The sequence below is a fragment of the Procambarus clarkii genome, chromosome 10, assembly GCF_040958095.1.
Source record: "Procambarus clarkii isolate CNS0578487 chromosome 10, FALCON_Pclarkii_2.0, whole genome shotgun sequence".
Taxonomy (NCBI): Eukaryota; Metazoa; Arthropoda; class Malacostraca; order Decapoda; family Cambaridae; genus Procambarus; species Procambarus clarkii.
Genome location: NC_091159.1, coordinates 22867949 through 22888464, shown reverse-complemented (window position 1 = coordinate 22888464; position 20516 = coordinate 22867949). Strand labels below are relative to the sequence as shown.

Genomic DNA, 20516 nt, shown 5'->3' with positions numbered 1-20516 from the left:
AGACACACCCCCACCCCTGTCGGCAAAAACGGCAAACACCCCAAACTACCAGAGAGGCCAGGCGATACGTTCTCACCTCACGGCAGCTAGAGCGCAACTCAAACAAGTCGTAGTGTTGTTTCAAATGAATATATCCCGAATATAAAATACACAACCTGGTATCCAAACATAGTCATACAGTTACTATGGATGGTCGTATCTATAGATACTACTGATGATAGTAATTATATACACAAAGTTAGGCCTATGATTCTCTATGTTTAGGCCTAGGATAGCTTAATTAGGCCTGTGATAGGTTAGGTTTCTTTACTGTCAAACTTTTTTTTATCAGGAACTGCAAAACGAACATTTGGTGGGAACACGTTCATATTTTGTATATTCTATTCACAGCAGCTATAGTTCTATTATATCCATGGTAGCTATAGTTCTATCCTTCAGGAGGATAGAATATGTAATGAGAAAGTACGATAATGACAGTTGCTGAGTCCAGGCCTCGCCACTGGAGGGGACAGTCGTCGCCACTCGCGTTCCCAGTGGTTGTTTGGCGCTGCGTGGGGGTGGTTTGGTGTTGGTGGTGTGGTCCGCCCGCTGACCGGCGTGTCAGCTGGCGGCATGGCAGCGGCTGGGAGTAGGCCGCTTCGCCGTGTAGATACTGTGGGGCTTGCTTTCTCAGCTCCTGTGGACTGGCCTCTCGTAGCAGTCGCGTTATTGGACGTTTTGAATGTGAAGGTCGCCGATCTTCTAGGCCTGGAGAAACTTACGTCTATGCGTATTGCGGTGATATTTGCCACGTCAGCCCACTACCTGGATTTTGTGCGCCTCTTCAATGATGAGACGTTTACGCTACCTGATTCTCCTGTGACTGTGCGGGTGACGGATCCATGGGGCCCGCTGACTTTTGTGAGTGTGCACGGTGTGCCGGTGGATTTCCCAGAGCAGGAACTGCGTTCCGAGTTTGCCAGGTTTGGTGCGGTGGTGACGCATCGATTCAACTTTTTACGTTCTGGGAGGCTGCAGGGACTCCGTCTTGGAGTGCAAACGCTTGGCATGCAACTCACCGTCGACATCCCTTCCCGGGTTTTCCTCTGCGGGCTATCCATAAGAATATTCTATCAGGGCCAGTCGCGCACCTGTTTCAGGTGTGGTAAAGAGGGCCACGTTGCGGCCGGGTGCAGCATCCCTCACACGATGGAGCCTTCTGTACTTCATGCGGCTGATTTTCCTCCCTTGCGCTCATGTAGTGCTTCGACTGTAGATCCTCGCTCTGTACGTGAGGGGGTGGTGGTGTGTACGGCGCCGCCCTCGCAGCTTACCCCTTCGCCTCCGACAGATGCTTCACCTGTTCTCGCTCCTGCTCCTCTGCCCGTCCTGCTATCATCGAGGGATCCCTCCCCGTGCGGGCCCCTTCCTTGTCATCAGTTGCGCCTGTTGTCTCTCCGACTCCGGTCTCCCCAGTGGATAGAGGCCTTATCCCCCATGTTGTTGAGGGTGCCCTTCTGCGCAGTAGTGCGCTCCTGGATGTGGGGCGGCCTGCCGCTGGCTCTTCTCGGGTGCCTCCTGTGGGGGGGCGATAGTTCTGATGACCTCAGACCTGTTCCGAAGCATTCCCGGACGGACCGGGTTGTGTCGCTCCCTCGTGCGTGGGCGGATGAGTGTGCAGACATGGATGAGGATGCAGTGGCGGGCTCTGAGTTGCCTTCTGTATCAAGCCCTTCGCCTTCTGCTGTTGGCTCCCCTCCGTGGGAGGTTGCCCCTGGTGCCCGAGACCTCGTCGTGATATTGAAGAAGGATGGGCATCGGGGGCCTCTGCTCCTGTTCCTGGGAGAGGGGGCCCCAGTGCTCTGATGTTCAAATGGCGGTTTGGGAGGCTTATTGCCTGCGCTTTCCGGTGCAGGAGTACCCGGATAAATATGTGTAGTCCTTGGGGTTGGTGGTGTTTCTGTGCTTCTGGCTTTCTGCCTGGGTGCGTGTGACTGGCTGTGTTTGTGTGTGCGTGGGTGTTTATTCCCGGCTCCTGCGTGTGCCTGTTAGGTGCTGTTTTGTTACTGTGTTTTTTCATGTTTCTTATTGTGTTTTTGCCTCTGTGCTTGGGGTTTGCGAGGCCTAATGTTTTATGTACTAATATGTGCCTGTGTTTGGGTGGTTGGGGTGGTTGTGGTTGTTAGTTTTTTGTATTTTTGCTCTTCATTGTTATGGGTGTGGCTGTATTTTATGTTATTTGCTATTTATTTCTTGTATTATTTTTTGTGTTCTCCTTTTGTTATGTATCCAGTGTCCGTTTCGGGGTTTCCTGTTTTGTACCATGATTCCTTCACTTTTGGGGTTTATGTATGTTTGGTCTGTTTTTCATGTGTTCATGGTGTATTCCATTGTTATGTTTTCCCTGTATGTTTCCCCTGAATGTCTTCATGTATTGTTATTGTGCCTTTTTCTGTTTTTTACTTGGGATCTTTTATAAGTAAAAAAAAAAATAAAAAAAATAATGACAGCTGTGACTGGTGGTGGTGAGACCTGCCTGGCTGTCCTCAAGTGTTCTTCACTCTTCTAACACCTCCCTTAACACTGGCTTCGTTCTTCTTGTACTCCACACCTCACTTGGACTGACTAGTGTACACACACGCACACTGGAGGCTCTAACGTACACGTTAAGGCTGGGTTTACAGCTTGTTGTGGGAGTCGGTGAGGTGAGCAAGGCGGCCGAGAGGTGTCATGTCTTCCCGCGCTATTCCTTTTATGTTTATTTGGTTTTGTCTTAAATATAACTATTAAGCAAACTTATCACTTTAAATATTTTATGGTAATTATAAATTATGCCGTAAGTGGATGGATTTATAAATATATTGAAATTTATTGTTGATCTATTGGATACGTGGCACCGTCGCAAATATCGTCACATTTCTCAATTTGTTACCGTTTAAATTACTTGGGTTTCAGTAATTATTTGCATCATTTGAGCGTCAATATGACCTCTGGTCTAGTTGCCTCTGGTCCTGGGGTCAATTGTGTTACCTGTGGCGGTCTCTAGAGTGAGGCTTTCAATATAAGACGGCCGCCTGCCCACAGTCTTGTTACTAGGCAACAACAGTTTGAATGGCGCCCAGTTAATCAGGTTTAATAAGAATCACTACAATGTTTTCAACTTCTGTGTTGCTTATAAACCATTCTTTACCCCGAGGTAAAGAATTTTGTACTATACTTTATAGCTATATATATTGCTACGCCTTTAATACGCTCTGAGTGTTCTTTTATACTTATGAATTACTGGACGATTTGATGGAATATTTCAACACCTGTCCTCACCTTTAATAATGGTCGCCACATCACTAATTAGCAACTTTTGGTCGTCTTGGTTGTACCATTAAACTTGTGACAGCCCAATAGCGCCTTCCAGCCTCGCGTCATCAGTCAAGAGAACATGTTTACTTATCATAACTCGTTTACATTCATTTCACATCACATGAGATACCACACAAACCTAATGTGATAGCCGCGTCAGTCGTAATGATTTGGTGATGATGATGTTCCAAATGTGGTCAATGGGATTCTTTACTATTGTATTTTCCAGCCATTTAGACTGGTTGCCCTGCAGCAGCCTAGCCTCTTGGTGGGTCTTCGTTCGACCTCTGGTGGTACCCCACGACCCAACTACCTTGCCCTGCTATCATTTTAGCTGTCAGTAAGTTAGGTGTTTACATGGATTTGGCTCACCGAAACCTTTTTCTTCAAGAAATTAATCTTTATTTTTTCTTTGTCATTTTTGTTGATTGTTGTGTGCTTTGTATAGGATCATGGATTGTTAGCGAAGGACAGTGTGTCTGTTGAAGACATATAGGTTTTGACAGGCACAATTTGAAAATCTACGTCTCAAGGGGATCATCCCATTACCCTGGCCCTCCTTTAGAGTATGCTAGTATCCTTGGTGGGAATGGGTGGGTTAAATCTTACCTGTAATGCCGTTATTATTGTGTCCCGTGTATTCTCCAGGACAGAATTATGGCCAGGGAGGGTGAAGAGAAGCGGTGGGTGAGTGTGGTGGTGGTGGTGGTAGCGATGGTGGTGGTGGTGAGCTGTGTTGTGGCATGGTGGTGGAAACGCTCCTACAACGCCAACACCATCCCCACCACCCTCGACCAAGTGGATGTGAACCCCTTCTACCGAGGTAAGGATCAATCAACAAGCAGTCGACTTAAACTCGCACAACTTTTTTTCCCTTGCTCACAAATTCTGTCTACCTATTGCACTTTTGTAGTTCGTACTTTGTGTACCCACTTACAGCCTCGCCAATACCACCAGCTTGCAGATAAATGGAGTTAAATATAAGTAAATATTGCGATATCCTGTATATTACATACTTCCACTGTGAGCATAACGAATGTAATGATAATAGCCCTTCTACTTATTTTCCTTCTCAACCTTCTCCTCCTCCTTCCAACGCTACCGCCACCGCCCTCTCATCTTCCTTCTCCCTGCAGAAGGCTTCGCGCCCTCGGAGATGTTTCGTGAAGAGTTTATCGTATGGCGCGACGACTTGAAGGTACAGGTGGAGGCACCGCTGGGACATGGGTACTTCGGCATGGTTTTCCTTGGTGAGCTGCGGGTAGGGGGCGTGAGCAAGCGGGTGGCCGTCAAGACCCACAGCGACACAGCCTCGACGGAACAGATTGCTAGGTTCCTCAAGGAAGCTGCCGTCATGCAGTGAGTCCTGTTGTTTTAGATTCAGCTACTCGGAACAAAATGTGTTGATTTTAAAGTGGCAATTTGTCACATATAATCTGTTAGTTTATATGTATTCTCTTTTACACTATAATCTAAATAAATAAAGCAAATAATTATTGAAAATATATACAGCGTGCATTGTGGCTTGAAACTATTTGTTGGGTGCAAATATAATTACAAATTTAGGTACATCGTAATTCTGTCTATGATAAATGACACGAAATTTTGGTTATTTATTTAGTTTCTCACACTGAGGTGAGGATACAAATCCTGGAACATGTGTCGACTTCTGGTAGAGTTATTATGCATTAAGAACTTTGAGGCTAGGCGCTTTAAATAATTTGAGGCTCGGCTTCAGGGACTCTGGCGGCGGGCTCCCTATACTGTGGGTGGGTCTCGCCAGACCTTTTTTAAGTTTACGGTTACCCCCGAGGGGTGAGTTTACTGGTCAGGGCCACTCATCCTGTGAGTGAACACACTGCCTTAGCAGCATGTACAACACTCCCCAATAGGAAGAAAACCCGCTGGGTTGTTCATCCTGTCACTTGTCAACCCGTTCTCGCAAATTCGTAAAGTCAATATTGACTTATTAACTACGTGCATAGGTGATATACTAAACATAATAGATACCCCTAGAAAGATTCATAGAAAACACCGACCTTACCTAACCTTGTTAGTATCTTAAGATAAGCATCTTATTGCTTCGTAATTACAATTATTACTTAACCTATACCTATTATAGGTTAGGTAATAATTGTAATTACGGAGCAATAAGATGCTTATCTTAAGATACTAACAAGGTTAGGTAAGGTCGGTGTTTTCTATGAATCTTTTTAAGGGTATCTATTATGTTAAGTATGTCACCTATGCACATATTTAATAAGTCAATATTGACTTATTAAATTTGCGAGAACGGGTTGCACTTGTACCCAGACACAGCTGAGACTTGCTTAACTAACACCTCGCACAACTATGGGTACACTGTGAACGCTAGAAAAAGTTCAGCAGACGGAATCCGACGAAATCGAGAACACTGTCAATTAAGAAAGTTGGTCAGGAGATATGAAGTCTAAGAGAACATTTTCAACTGATCAACTTTACTGAGTTGCTCAGGAGATATGAAGCCTAAAATGATGAGAACATTTTACTATAAATTATTATCATTATTTTGAATACAGCTGGTTAGCTATATTTAAAAAAAAAAAATGTTACGTTGTTAATGAAGCTTCAATACAGAACATTTATAAATATTTTAGACCACTAACATTTAAAAACATGTTAAATAATTATTTTTAAAATATCGCGAGAAAGCAAAAACACCCAGCCCCAGGCTACCCTTATATAATGGTACCACTTAGCAACTATTTGTCGAACATATAAAAAAAGCTCAAACTTTGTGCTATTATTTTTGTGGCTAAAAAAAATAAAAATAAAATAAAAAACCGAACGACAACCTCCCAAGGCAAAATATAGGACATAATATGTCCTATATTAGGTCGTGAGGCTATATTAAGTCTTGATGACTATATTAGGTCGTGAGGCTATATTAAGTCTTGATGACTATATTAGGTCGTGAGGCTATATTAAGTCTTGGTGACTATATTAGGTCGTGAGGCTATATTAAGTCTTGGTGACTATATTAGGTCGTGAGGCTATATTAAGTCTTGATGACTATATTAGGTCGTGAGGCTATATTAAGTCTTGATAACTATATTAGGTCGTGAGGCTATATTAAGTCTTGATGACTATATTAGGTCGTGAGGCTATATTAAGTCTTGATGACTATATTAGGTCGTGAGGCTATATTAAGTCTTGATGACTATATTAGGTCGTGAGGCTATATTAAGTCTTGATGACTATATTAGGTCGTGAGGCTATATTAAGTCTTGATGACTATATTAGGTCCTGAGGCTATATTAAGTCTTGATGACTATATTAGGTCCTGAGGCTATATTAAGTCTTGATGACTATATTAGGTCGTGAGGCTATATTAAGTCTTGATGACTATATTAGGTCGTGAGGCTATATTAAGTCTTGATGACTATATTAGGTCGTGAGGCTATATTAAGTCTTGATGACTATATTAGGTCGTGAGGCTATATTAAGTCTTGATGACTATATTAGGTCGTGAGGCTATATTAAGTCTTGATGACTATATTAGGTCCTGAGGCTATATTAAGTCTTGATGACTATATTAGGTCGTGAGGCTATATTAAGTCTTGATGACTATATTAGGTCGTGAGGCTATATTAAGTCTTGATGACTATATTAGGTCGTGAGGCTATATTAAGTCTTGATGACTATATTAGGTCGTGAGGCTATATTAAGTCTTGATGACTATATTAGGTCGTGAGGCTATATTAAGTCTTGATGACTATATTAGGTCGTGAGGCTATATTAAGTCTTGATAACTATATTAGGTCGTGAGGCTATATTAAGTCTTGATGACTATATTAGGACCTACGATAACGCATTATTAGGCCTAGGGCTAATTGGAGAGGTTATTGGTTCTTTAATTACATTTCCATTTTCATAATATGCCATTTGGGCTAATTTATTAATTGAAAACATGAACCTTTTTTTTGGGGGGGGGGGGGTCCAACAGTCATTTTTGTACATTCGACCAAATAGTTACTACAAGTACTATCATTTTAGGAGAATGGGTTGTACAAATCTGGTGGTTACTAAGTATGATAGTGAGTGACCGGTGTTGTTGACTAGTATGATAGTGAGTGACCGGTGTTATTGACTAGTATGACAGCGAGTGACCGGTATTATTGACTAGTATGACAGTGAGTGACCGGTATTATTGACTAGTATGACAGCGAGTGACCGGTATTATTGACTAGTATGACAGTGAGTGACCGGTATTATTGACTAGTATGACAGTGAGTGACCGGTGTTATTGACTAGTATGACAGCGAGTGACCGGTATTATTGACTAGTATGACAGTGAGTGACCGGTATTATTGACTAGTATGACAGCGAGTGACCGGTGTTGTTGCCCGCCCAGGGAGATAGAGTGTCACCACGTCGTGAGGCTGCTGGGGGTCGTGGGAGACTATGCCCCCGTCTACGTCGTCATGGAACTCATGCAGAAGGGGGACCTCAAGACCTACCTGAAGAAGCACCACAGACGCCTCATCTCCGACCAGGTGAGATTAGGGCATGTGAGGAGAGGGCAGCCTTCCCAGCCCTAAATTAAGGACTTTATACATATAATTAAGAGCATTATAAATATAATTAAGGGCATTATACATATCCCTACCACTTATTAACCTCTTTGAGATGTTTTTACTGGACCTCCTTCAATTACCATATTATCTATATTGCTGTTTTTATACATGCCATCACTTAATTATTCAGTTTTTTATATATATATGTTGACTAATTCTTATACACAAAGGTTTTCCTAGTTGGTCAACCTGGTAAAGTACAACAGTAAGCAACAGTAAAGAACAGTACAAAGTGATGCGTGGAGATCGAACTCCGAGCCTTGCGAGTCTGCGAGTCATTATAATTACTATGCCATGGTAGCTACAGTGACATCTAAGTTGAAGAAATCTCTAAGTTCACTTTAAGAAGTGAATTTAATGATGTGTGAAGAGCGCCACAGCTTCCAAGTTTCGGGAGTTCTCGTGTTGTGGAACAACCTCAACTTTCCACACCGTCACTCCTAATGATTCAGGACATCACAAAGCTGTTGCCTTTGCAATAAATTATGCGAAAGCACATTTGGGCGTTGTTGCAGAAAGTGGTGGAGATGGCGTTGGAGGCCGCAGACGGGATGACGTACCTGGCTTGGCGTCGGCTGGTGCACCGTGACCTGGCCGCCAGAAACTGTCTACTTGACCACAACCTCACGCTCAAGATTGGCGACTTTGGTCTTTCCAGGAACCTCCAGTCAAATTATTATAGGAAGGGTGAGTGGTGGTGCTTTCTGGTGGTATAGTGAGTACTGGGCGTTGGTATTGTACTGTCTGGCGATGGTGGACTGTGTATTGGTCTTATCTTGCTTCATTAAGTACAATTTTTATCTGTATAATTCTCGTTTCCCGCTTCTATATCCTTTGCATTGTTTGTGTGGCCGTTTAAAATGTCCTCAGAAGTTAACTGCAACTTCACTTGCTCAAACTTTCGTTTTCCATAAATTTCCATTCTCATAAATTCGCTGATAAATTCCTCTGCCTCACTTGACTTACTATACTTCTTAACATCCAAGAGAAACTTTAAGGCATCCTCATCATTGTGTCTCATGAAACCCTCATCAACGACGTACATAAGCAGACCAGAAAGAAAGAGGCGGTGCTAATGGATTAGTTCTTTAGTATCAATATACATTTTAATATCCTAAATCACTGCTCACATTACCCTCAACAGACCTTTACTCTATAAATATATCAAGCTTGGAAGCACCGCCATTACCTGCTGGTCTGGTCTTGCCCAAGGGTTTGGAGCTCGACTTGTTTATAGTGACGATGAAAGAAGCGAGAAGTAAACCCACACACATACATGTGTGACCCCCAAACATATCTTACGTAGCTCATGAACGACTTATATCTGCAAAACACCACTCCGGTGCCCACAGAAGGTCACGGGGTGTTGCCGGTACGATGGATGGCCCCTGAGAGTTTGCAGTTCAGTGTCTATAGCAGCCAGAGTGACGTGTGGAGCTACGGCGTCCTCCTGTGGGAGATGGCGACGAGGGGAGACACGCCTTACAAGGTTGGTCGTCTGAGAATTGTATTTGTATTAAGAAAGGCAGTAGTGTTTTGTTGCATTTTAGTCGTTGAGGTAATTTTGTTTCGGTGAATCGATCATGTGATTCGTAGAGCAAATTATGGTGCTTGAGACTGCGAGCTACATCATACAGTGTTCTCTTTAGCCTTGATGAGGGCCGTCACTCGTGACCACTCACGCAGGGCGGTTATTGTGGTAATGTTGAGTGCAGCTCATTGAAGAAGGCAGCTTACAATATGGGGGGGTAGAAATAGCCTAAGTTACTCTATCCCTTTGAGATGTATTTCTTTCTTGTCTCAATAAACATATTTGAACTTGAACTTGAATGGTACCAAGTAATCTCATACATGTATATGTGTGTCCGTCAGAACAACACCAACGACGAGGTGATGCGACTAGTGGTGGAGCAGCGGGCGAGGCTGGGGTCGCCGCCACACTGCCCCCTGCCCCTCCTGACGGTCATGCGTCGCTGCTGGAACTACAACCCCGCCCGCAGGCCTTCCTTCAGCGCCGTCGCCAGCTTCCTCCTCAAGGTGACTATGACGCTCACTCCACACTCTCATGCACGTCATCATTGCGTGTGATACTATCACTGTTTCCCAAGATAGGTCCCAACCTCCAGTCACTACCGGCCTCATAATCTAGGCCTACAATTGGCACCGTCCTGCTTTTCCGCCTGAGGCCCATCACTCAACGCATAACCGAACCAACCCACACATGAAATAAAATAAAAGTGACGACGTTACTGACCGTCCTGGACCCAAACGTTGCCTGTCTCATTTAATTTAATTTGTGGGGGTTGGTTTATTTCGTTCAGCGCGTTATTGGAACTTACTCTCTGCATGCCCCTCTACATATATTATAGTGCATGGGAGTCAACTCTGATTATCAAAATTCAATATTCTATAATATGAATCAGTACAGTATTGGATAACTCTACATGTCTCATAGTTCAGTATTATATTGTGTTGACCGGTGTTCACAGCATGTGAGTGACCACTTTGAGGAGAGATTCGAACGGGTATCGTTCTTCCACAGCCTGATGGCCACAAACCCGAGGTGAGAAAGCTCCAATGACTGTTTGCCACACAGAACACATATATTATCAATACAGTATGCAATTGTTCTAATATATAATTTTATTGTTCTCAAATATTGTCATGAAATATAGCTTTATTAACCCTTTGAGTGCTGCTCACGTTATATGATGTTTTATACTACAAAATTTAAAGGATGTTGAGTTTCCCTTATAAATACCTATAGCTCCCAACATTTGGCATCTCTCCAGGTCATATTATTTAATAAAGCAATAAACCATGTTATTATGCATAAGTTATTAATTAAGACAATCTTGGGGTATGTGGCATCCACATTTACTTAACGTTTTCTCTGATTCCTTCTGGAAAGGAAAACACAAACTAAAGGGTAGCTATGTAAATTTCAAGAACTGATAATGATATCAGAATATAATTAATAAGAAATTCTGTATATCCAAATATATGGAGTTTTTTTGTATTTTTCTTGCAAAGATTAAACTTATAACAAATATTAAGAATTGCGTATGTTGGTGACACCGAGCTGAGGGAATTGCTCCCTCTAAGGGTTAATTGAAGGAAACATTTACATGTAATGCCCATACACACCTGACCTGGTGTTCCTAGGGTCTGTTATGCTGCTAGAACTTGTACTGTTCAAGCAGTTTTGATGTTTCTTTGTATTTCAATGACACTTAACTGTTGCGTTGGGCAGTGGGCAAGATGGCGGGCCCGGAGGTGAGGCTCAGTATTTGAGTGCCGCAAGTGACGACGAGGACCTCCACCCCCTGGCACTTAGCACTGCTAGTGACGAAGAAGATCTCTACCCCCTGGCACTCCTCACCAATACCTCTGACCTCAGCCATGACAGTAAGTATGTGAGTCTTTGTCAGTACGAGTCTGTAAATTGTGCATAAGCATATCAAGATGCTAACGAATCTTTCAAGGTCAATTTCAGACCAGAGCTCTTCAGTTCACATAGCTTGAAGTATTATAATAAAATATTCAGATGCTAGAGGATGTTCCCATTCATATTTCATATTTAAGACGCTATGGCATCTTAGGATGTCAAGCTCGAGCAATATCTCTTGGTATGAACGAAAAAGGATTGTTAGCGTTCTTCTTATGTACTCCCCTTAAGAACCGTATGTGATTGGCAGGTACACCAGACCGAGAAGCGAGGGAGTGGCATGGTGTGTGTAGGGAGGGGCGGCTGCCATCCTCCCATCCTCGACCATCACCACTACTGCTGCCACATCAGCGTGCGGCGCAGCACGCTTCGCTGTACTACACCTTCGACACACACACTCCGGGGAAGCAAGAGGTCCAACACCTCCCCACACAAAGCTGGTTAAACCAGCTGCGCGCCGTCAGCGACCCACATGTCTACACCAACTGCGCCACAGTCGACTTCCTACCTCAGGCGCCGCCTTCCTGCGCCCCCTCTTCAGAAGTTGCAACCATACGGCACCTCACACCTGTGGCTACGCATAATGAAGGGGGCGGAGGTACATTCCCCGCCGCCCTTACGTGTGGTGCGCCGCCGTCTGCTGCTTCCTCAGACACATCACCGCCAGCCAGTCCTGGCATCAGTGACTCGCCTACCACCGCCTCTGCTCCGTCGTCTCCAGTTTCCAATTTAAGGCTGACAAAGCCATTTACATTTCCAGAAGGAGCTTTGTCACCCTCTTCCTCTCTGCCGCAACCAATGTGTAATGTTCCCTCCGTGTTTATAAATGCCACAGCTGCCCTTCCAGTGGCTGCCACCCCTGCTCCGTCAGGCTACTCCTCGCAACTACATTCCCCTTCAGGAGAGTCCTTCACATCTCTCCTGGAGTTTCCTAATGAGCAGTTTACAGTGTTTGGTTGCCCGAGCAGCTCAGAGTCTCGAGCGCTAAGAGAGACGGATACATCTTTTAGTTCGACGCCGAGTCCAGCACTGTTCTCCTGCACCTCCCTGCCGGTGCTATCCTTACCCACGCTCGACCATCCACCCACCACCGCTCCGGCGCCTACCTCCGTCAGCGTAGCAGCTTTGACAGCATCTGCACTGCCGCTTTCCTTATCTTGTCCTTCCAACACGTCTACCTTCAGTGCTACAAGTGACCTTGCCTCTGGCCGCCGCTGCCGCAGCGTTAGTCGCCGGAGCCGCTCGTCGCTGGGCGCGGCGGGCGGCGCGGCGCCCCTGTGACCCTGGCCGATGGCGTCGTTTCTCCTGCCCCTGGCGGAGACGATCACAGTTTGTCTCGTTGTCGTCACCTCGTTGTAAAAGCATTTCTAAGTCCCATTATTTGATAATGTTGCTCACAACAAAAATGAAATCAAGCTTAGAAAAGACATCAGAATGTCACATGGACAGTAAGCATAATGAAATTGTCGTGTGTGTGTTATATATATATATATATATATATATATATATATATATATATATATATATATATATATATATATATATATATATTAGTGTGTGTGTGTGTGAGTGTGTGTACACTTTTAGATTCTTTAAGAAAATATAGCTTTTGATATTTCATGGACTACATTCTGTTATTTTCGAATATTATTCCGGATACACACTTCCGTCCTGGTGTTGTCACACACCTGCCCCTCATTCCGGACTCCTGAGATGTGACTCCCTCACGACCTCCGCACTCTCTTGTGCGATGGAGGCCACTAGTGCCTCCACCCACACACAGCGTTACCACTGTATAAGCCTTGGAGGGGGGAGTCGCTCCAGAGTATAGTTAGTACTATACATTTTTTTTTATTTTGACCGTGTGGATGCATCTGTTATTATTGATTTTTGTTTATTTGTAAGGTGTTGGGAATTAGGCGCTAGCCTAATGCCACCTTATATTTATATTCTCTCTCTCTCTCTCAAACAAAAAACATATACATAAACTGATATAAATACACAAAAATTAAGTACAAACAAAGACAATTATTCCATTCACCTGGGCTGTAGCAGACTCGAACCGTGGACCCCACACGTGTAAGGCCGAAGCTCTATCGAATTTTCCAAGACAATTATTTTGTAAGCGCATCTATGTAAGTATAACCTCTCTCGTCCAGACAACACGCCGAAACTATATCCTGATGCATCAAATATTGGATAACATCAGAATTATTCACCCATATACAAATTGTCTATACAAATCTAAGCAATACCTCATTGTGAACTCTGAGTAGCTAACTAACGTATGTGAGACTAATTCTGCAATATGCATCGCTAGAATGGAGTCTATATCTCATCAAATGAAACACGAAGCTCAGTTATGCCAGCTGAAAAGTGTGAGTTCCGAGAATAGACTAAAGAAAATGTCTCACGTCTGTGTAGAAGCGGGAGAGTAGATCACAAACTATAACATGTTCAGGAAAACTGACAAGGTAAAGAATGACACATTTAGTCCACTTGCGCGTCTGGGGTGACCCGGGACGCTGGTTCGATCCCACCGTCCTGCTTCACAGATTTTCTCAGAGAACAGTCACGTTACAATGATTTCATTGTGAGCATTTTCTCACGGAGCTGGGCTGAAGGCTTATCAAATGATGCCAAATAAAAAACTTTTTCCATAAATGGCTGTACATTTATAACTGGGAAGTTTACATAAAAATTACATTAAGATTAATTACATAAGAGTGGCAATGACAGCACAGCTCGCATACATTGTCGTTACCAGAACCAGAACCGTTATTCGCAAGAGCTTGTACACATCACTACAATACTGGCGGCATCAAACAGGTGAACAACAATGTAAATCAAAATTTACATTTTAGGCATAAAGTGAGTGACAATTAGTATACTGTTTCAAAGATTAACAGTCTCCGTGGTGTAGTGGTAAGACACTCGCCTGGCGTTCCGCGAGCGCTATGTCATGGGTTCGTATCCTGGCCGGGGAGGATTTACTGGGCGCAATTCCTTAACTGTAGCCTCTGTTTAACGCAACAGTAAAATGTGTACTTGGATGAAAAAACGATTCTTCGCGGCAGGGGATCGTATTCCAGGGACCATAGGATTAAGGACTTGCCCGAAACGCTACGCGTACTAGTGGCTGTACAAGAATGTAACAACTCTTGTATATATCTCAAAAAAAAAAAAAAAAGATGAAATATATTGTAAAATTAGTGAGGTTAAGACAGATAACCGAGCGAATTTGAGGGCTAAGACAGATATTGACATACTTTACATCACAATTTGAATGATGAGAAGACAATTACAATTATAACTAATATAAACTAATCATACCATGACGTTATAGATATTTGCAGACCATCAGCATTCTACATCAACAGATTCTGGGGCTCCCGGCTCAAAATCCCTCCAAACACACACACAGCTCACATAACACCTCAGCTGCACTCAAAATGGCTGCCAGTAATCCATCTCTCTGTGACAGTAGTTCCTTCATAATTCCATTATCCAGCTTGGGGTCTCCATGTTAAGCCATAGATCACTAGGAATTTGACTCGGCCAGGATTCGAACCCATGCCGTCCAGGATCACCCCTAAACGTACACAGTACCGTGACCGCCGCACCAATGATCGTCTAAGGGCTACCTTTAGACGTACCGACCTTCTGGTCACTAACCAACTTCGGTAAAGGTCGTAAGGTCGCCGCAATAGCTTATTGACCACCTAGCTACCTGTTGAAGATTCCAGGAAATAATATCCCTGCGATCCGGTCTCAGACCAGGCCTCCTGGTTATTGGTCTGATCCACCAGGCTGTTTGATGTGGCTGCTCGCAGCCTGACGTATGAGTCACAGTCGGGTTGATCAGAATTAACCAACATGTACTCACCTAGTTGTGTTTGCGGGGGTTAAGCTCTGGCTCTTTGGTCCCGCCTCTCAACTGTCAATCAACTGGTGTACAGATTCCTGAGCCTACTGGGCTCTATCATATCTACATTTGAAACTGTGCATGGAGTCTGCCTCCACCACATCACTACTTAATGCATTCTATTTATTAACTACTCTGACACTGAAAAAATTCTTTCTAACGTCTCTGTGGCTCATCTGGGTATTAAGTTTCCACCTGTGTCCCCTTGTTCCTGTTCCACCCGCACTAAAGAGTTTGTCTTTGTCCACCAAAGACAAACTGTATACATACTACATGTATGATGTAGTCCATGAATAAAGTCAACTCTCTGTGCATATACACCAAAAAAGGTGCCCCCTTAAGGACAGGTACTCTTACATGGAAGGATCACTGGTACACATTGAGTGCCCAAGTGAATTTCAACATTAGAGTAACAAAGATGCGGAATGAACGAGGTTAATAAGGGTGAAGTGGTCAGTGCCCCCCCCCCCCACACACACACGGATGAAACAGACGCTGCGGACCCCACGAGTTTGGGAACTTGTACACCAGATGACAGAAGGCTGAGCAGCAGGATCCGTGCTAAAGCCGAATCCTGTGAAAATAGTTAACTGAATAAGGCTGTACACAGACAAGCAGAAAAATATCAATGGCGTTCATCATACTGGCAAACGTCTGAATATCCTTCAGGTACCTTGACATAAACACTTTAAGAACACTACTTGAGATCTATCCAAGAGTACGCAGCCCTGGCATGGAACCTTCACGGTAAAGAGCACAAAATGAATCTTGGAATAGGTCAAGAAATCGAAAGAGATGCAGAACTGACCTCGGGAGAAAGCGTTGAGGCAGCAAGACCTCGGGAGAAAGCGTTGAGGCAGCAAGACCTCGGGAGAAAGCGTTGAGGCAGCAAGACCTCGCCACTAAACCAGGATAACATTGGCAGCATATGGCAAACTGGCAAATATAAAAATATCGTTTAGGAATTTGAATCAGGACTCTCTCTCAGAGCAATCATTTATTTAACCAATATTGGAATACGCAGCACCGGAATGGAATCCGCACCTTGTGAAGCATAAAGTCAAAATTAAAAAAGTACAAAGGTTTGCAACAAGATTAGTACGAGAGCTGAGAGGGTTAAGCTACGAACATAGGCTGATGGAACAATCTCATAACCCAAGTTCAAGTTTGTTTATTGAGACAACAAAAAAGTACATCTCAAAGGGATGGAGTAGCTTAGGCTATTTCTACCCCTTACAATCCCCACGAGGATTGAAGGAACAGAGAGGACAAGGATAGCCTCTTCAGACTGAGAGAAAGCAGGATAAGAGAACACAGGTGGAGGCTGGAGGAGCAAATGAGCCGAAAGGACGTCAGGAAGTACTCGTATCCAGGACGGGCAGTTAACACGTATAATGTTCTAAAAGAGGAAATTATGGAAGCCACCTCCATCCACAACTTTAAAGCCCGATTCGACAAAGAATTTGCCTCGTCAATGTGAAAAGAATGTGACTCACAATCTAAGGACATTCCAAGTACGATTCTCAGCCAGGACGATAACAATTGGGAAGAGTTTCTTTCACTCAATACCTTTGTTCACCTAGTAGTAGAACAGGTACCTAGGAGTTAGACAGCTGATGTGGGCTACATCTTGGGCGTATGTGTGTGAGTGAGAGAGAAATGTAGCAGATCTTATAAAAAAAAATGGGTCGGGAGTCAGTATATTAAACAATAGACACATAGAAAGGCGGGGTCCAAGAGTTAACAGCTCCGTCGTGCAGGAATAAATGGGTAAACACATACATATACATTTATACATACATATACAAGTATTTGCACCCGGACGTAGATGGAATTCGTACCCGAAGAAAAGTTTGAGCCTAATTAGTAGTCATATTTAAAGTATTTTTTATTCATAAACAAAGGAGTTTCGCGGCTGGATTAGCGAGCATTTTACCCATAATTATGATTACGACCAACTTTAGTAATGATTGACTGGGTCCAGTACCACGATCTAAGCTTTTCTTTATAAATGCTTTAATTAACTCCTGTGTTCGAGGCGTTCCTCTTAAAAAGGCATAAAGCGTTCTGTGAATACAAATAATGGACAACACTTCACCATTATACACGAGGAAGGACTTAAGCTGTATGGCGCCCCTGGTACCGAGTCCTACCTGCCTTTAGCGACGATTGAGTTTTGCTCAAAACAATAGCTACGTTCGATAAATTTTGTAATAACCTCCCATGGGATGATCATCATTTTTCTGATTTTAAAACAGAAAATGGTTTCCGAAGCTCATGTTTTCTGGGGATACCCCAAGAGACTGGGAGGGTCAGTCATAGCCGTATATTCATTCATTAAATAATTATATTAATAATAATATATTACAGTAATGAAGAGTACGTCTACAGTGCAGATGTGGCCTCTGTTCCTCGTCCTGGCAACGCCGGGTACCTCTCCTAGTTTTTAGTAAATCTTTGTAAAAGATGCATTTAATATATTGAGTCACTAGGAAAGTACATGTAGTTACTGTTCATACATAATACTCTTTACGCACAAAGACTCGTCTGAGTATCCACGACCACTAACTTGTACAAAACTTGAATGACTTTATAGATAATGGGACAAAGAAATTACAAGCTGTGTAATGTGTCGTTGTTTTTGGCACTTGATTTTATATATGGCTATATGATGAGTGGTGAATGAGTGGGTGGTGAGTGAGTGAGTGGGTGGGGTGAATGAGTAACGTGTGTGTGTGTGTGTGTGTGTGTGTGTGTGTGTGTGTGTGTGTGATCTGTGTCGCTCCCCAGCTCACTGTAGTCGCGGCATTATATTTCTCCACGACGCATTGCTGCTGAGCACAATACCGCTGCCCACTTGAGAACCCTGAGAGTCTTGTGTGTGTGTTGTTCCTCTCTGTGTCACGGCGCTTGTGACACTCGCACCGATCGTGGCGGATAAGGAGGGGTCGAATCCCACCAGCAACACACTACAGACGTATGACAAACATCTGATGGAATGTTGTGGTCCTTGTCTGGGTGCTGGTAAGTCCGAATTACTGTCTAGGTGCCGGTAAAACCGAATTACTGTCCGAGTGCCGGCAATTCCGAATTACTGTCTGGGTGTTGACACGATTCATATGTGAAGAGAAAAATTATGTTGCTGCTGTAGATCTCATCACAGTTCTGAAGCCATAGTGGACGCCATCTTTGTGTCAGAGGCTGAGGTAGGAGATAAAATACACTGTCATACCTATAGATAACTTACAAAATAAATGATAGTGAATTATAGTCGCGAATCTTAGTAAGCGCTTTTGACCAAAACTTGCTCTTTATTCCTGATTAATCTCAACCTACAGCCTAATCGAATATGATCATGTTAATGGCGCTTATATGATTAGAAAAAATTAATGAATGACAAAAGGTGTAATTGAATCCAAGTCTGATCTCTTGACTGTTTCTCTAAATTGTAAGATTCTGTTGTAAGGATGCAACACAATCATTAACAAAGGCGTTGGTAATTGTAATGGGGTTATACTTCAGCGGTGTGTACAGAATATCAGGAATAAGGCTCGCCAGTGCAACAATATTAGTGTAGGTGATCATGTTGATTTAGTTTGTGTCAATAGTGACCACTGTCCCTCATGTCACTCTGGGAGACAGGACTGGGCTGGGATATTGACCACTGGGATAGTGGTCAATAGCGACAACTAACCCTCATGTCACTCTGGGAGACAGAACTGTCCCGGGATCATGTCTTCAGCTTCAGATATGAATACCGAGCTCGAGCGGCGGTGGTCATCACACCCAGATTGGCAGAGATGATGGACTGAGTTCGACCATTCCTGCAATGAGACATGATTGTCTCGCCTCGTTCAGGCCCAGACACAGCCGTTATTCTGATCTTAGGCTGTAAAGGTGTTCCGAATACAGCGTCATTTGACTCCTATTGATGGTTCCTAAAAGAAAAATGATTTACGTGTAACTATGTTGATGTATTGATGCTAATATAAGTGATCGAGTTGATGAAGTGATGTTAGTTTAAAACTGAAAAAGTTGAGTGTAAAACAGAATTGATATTTTTAATTATGCAGAACAGTTAACTAAAGTTGACAGGTAAAGTCGGGATACTAAGCGATGAAACGATGGATTTAAATATAGGTAAATAGTGATAGTGATGGGTCCTGATGGGTCCTGCAGGTGATGGGTCCTGATGGTGATGGGTCCTGCAGGTGATGAGTCCTGATGGTGATAGGTCCTGATGGGTCCTGCAGGTGATGGGTCCTGATGGTGATGGGTCCTGATGGGTCCTGCAGGTGATGGGTCCTGATGGTGATGGGTCCTGCAGGTGATGAGTCCTGATGGTGATAGGTCCTGATGGGTCCTGCAGGTGATGGGTCCTGATGGTGATGGGTCCTGATGGGTCCTGCAGGTGATGGGTCCTGATGGTGATGGGTCCTGATGGGTCCTGCAGGTGATGGGTCCTGATGGGTCCTGCAGGTGATGGGTCCTGCAGGTGATGGGTCCTGCAGGTGATGGGTCCTGATGGGTCCTGCAGGTGATGGGTCCTGATGGTGATGGGTCCTGCAGGTGATGGGTCCTGCAGGTGATGGGTCCTGCAGGTGATGGGTCCTGCAGGTGATGGGTCCTGCAGGTGATGAGTCCTGATGGTGATAGGTCCTGATGGGTCCTGCAGGTGATGGGTCCTGATGGTGATGGGTCCTGATGGGTCCTGCAGGTGATGGGTCCTGATGGTGATGGGTCCTGATGGGTCCTGCAGGTGATGGGTGTGGTGGGTGGGGGAAGCGAAGTGGCTCATGGTGACGATCATGAGAGATTTAGGGATAATGGATAATGAGAGTATGAGTACTAGATGGTGTCTTGATGATGGGTGATGGTACTAGTAGTCGTGCCGGTGGTGGGTGTGAGAGTACTGGTGGAGGTGCCGGTGGTGGGTGTGAGAGTACTGGTGGACGGGCCGGTGGTGGGTGTGAGAGTACTGGTGGAGGTGCCGGTGGTGGGTGTGAGAGTACTGGTGGACGGGCCAGTGGTGGGTGTGAGAGTACTGGTGGAGGTGCCGGTGGTGGGTGTGAGAGTACTGGTGGACGGGCCGGTGGTGGGTGTGAGAGTACTGGTGGAGGTGCCGGTGGTGGGTGAGAGAGTACTGGTGGAGGTGCCGGTGGTGGGTGTGAGAGTACTGGTGGACGGGCCA

The 20516-nt window shown here is 44.2% G+C and overlaps 1 protein-coding gene across 1 annotated transcript in view; it reads left to right on the top strand.

Annotated features, from left to right (window-relative positions):
• The window catches only part of LOC123747754 (insulin-like growth factor 1 receptor), a 37369-nt gene extending 24522 nt beyond the window's left edge, over window positions 1–12847 (top strand). Inside the window, 9 exon segments of the mRNA XM_069322223.1 lie at window positions 3985–4159; window positions 4473–4695; window positions 7730–7871; window positions 8468–8639; window positions 9305–9441; window positions 9825–9989; window positions 10442–10515; window positions 11206–11360; window positions 11651–12847. Of these exon segments, the coding sequence (XP_069178324.1) occupies window positions 3985–4159; window positions 4473–4695; window positions 7730–7871; window positions 8468–8639; window positions 9305–9441; window positions 9825–9989; window positions 10442–10515; window positions 11206–11360; window positions 11651–12681 (2274 nt within the window). The 3' untranslated portion in view covers window positions 12682–12847.
• The last annotated feature ends 7669 nt before the right edge of the window (window positions 12848–20516 follow it).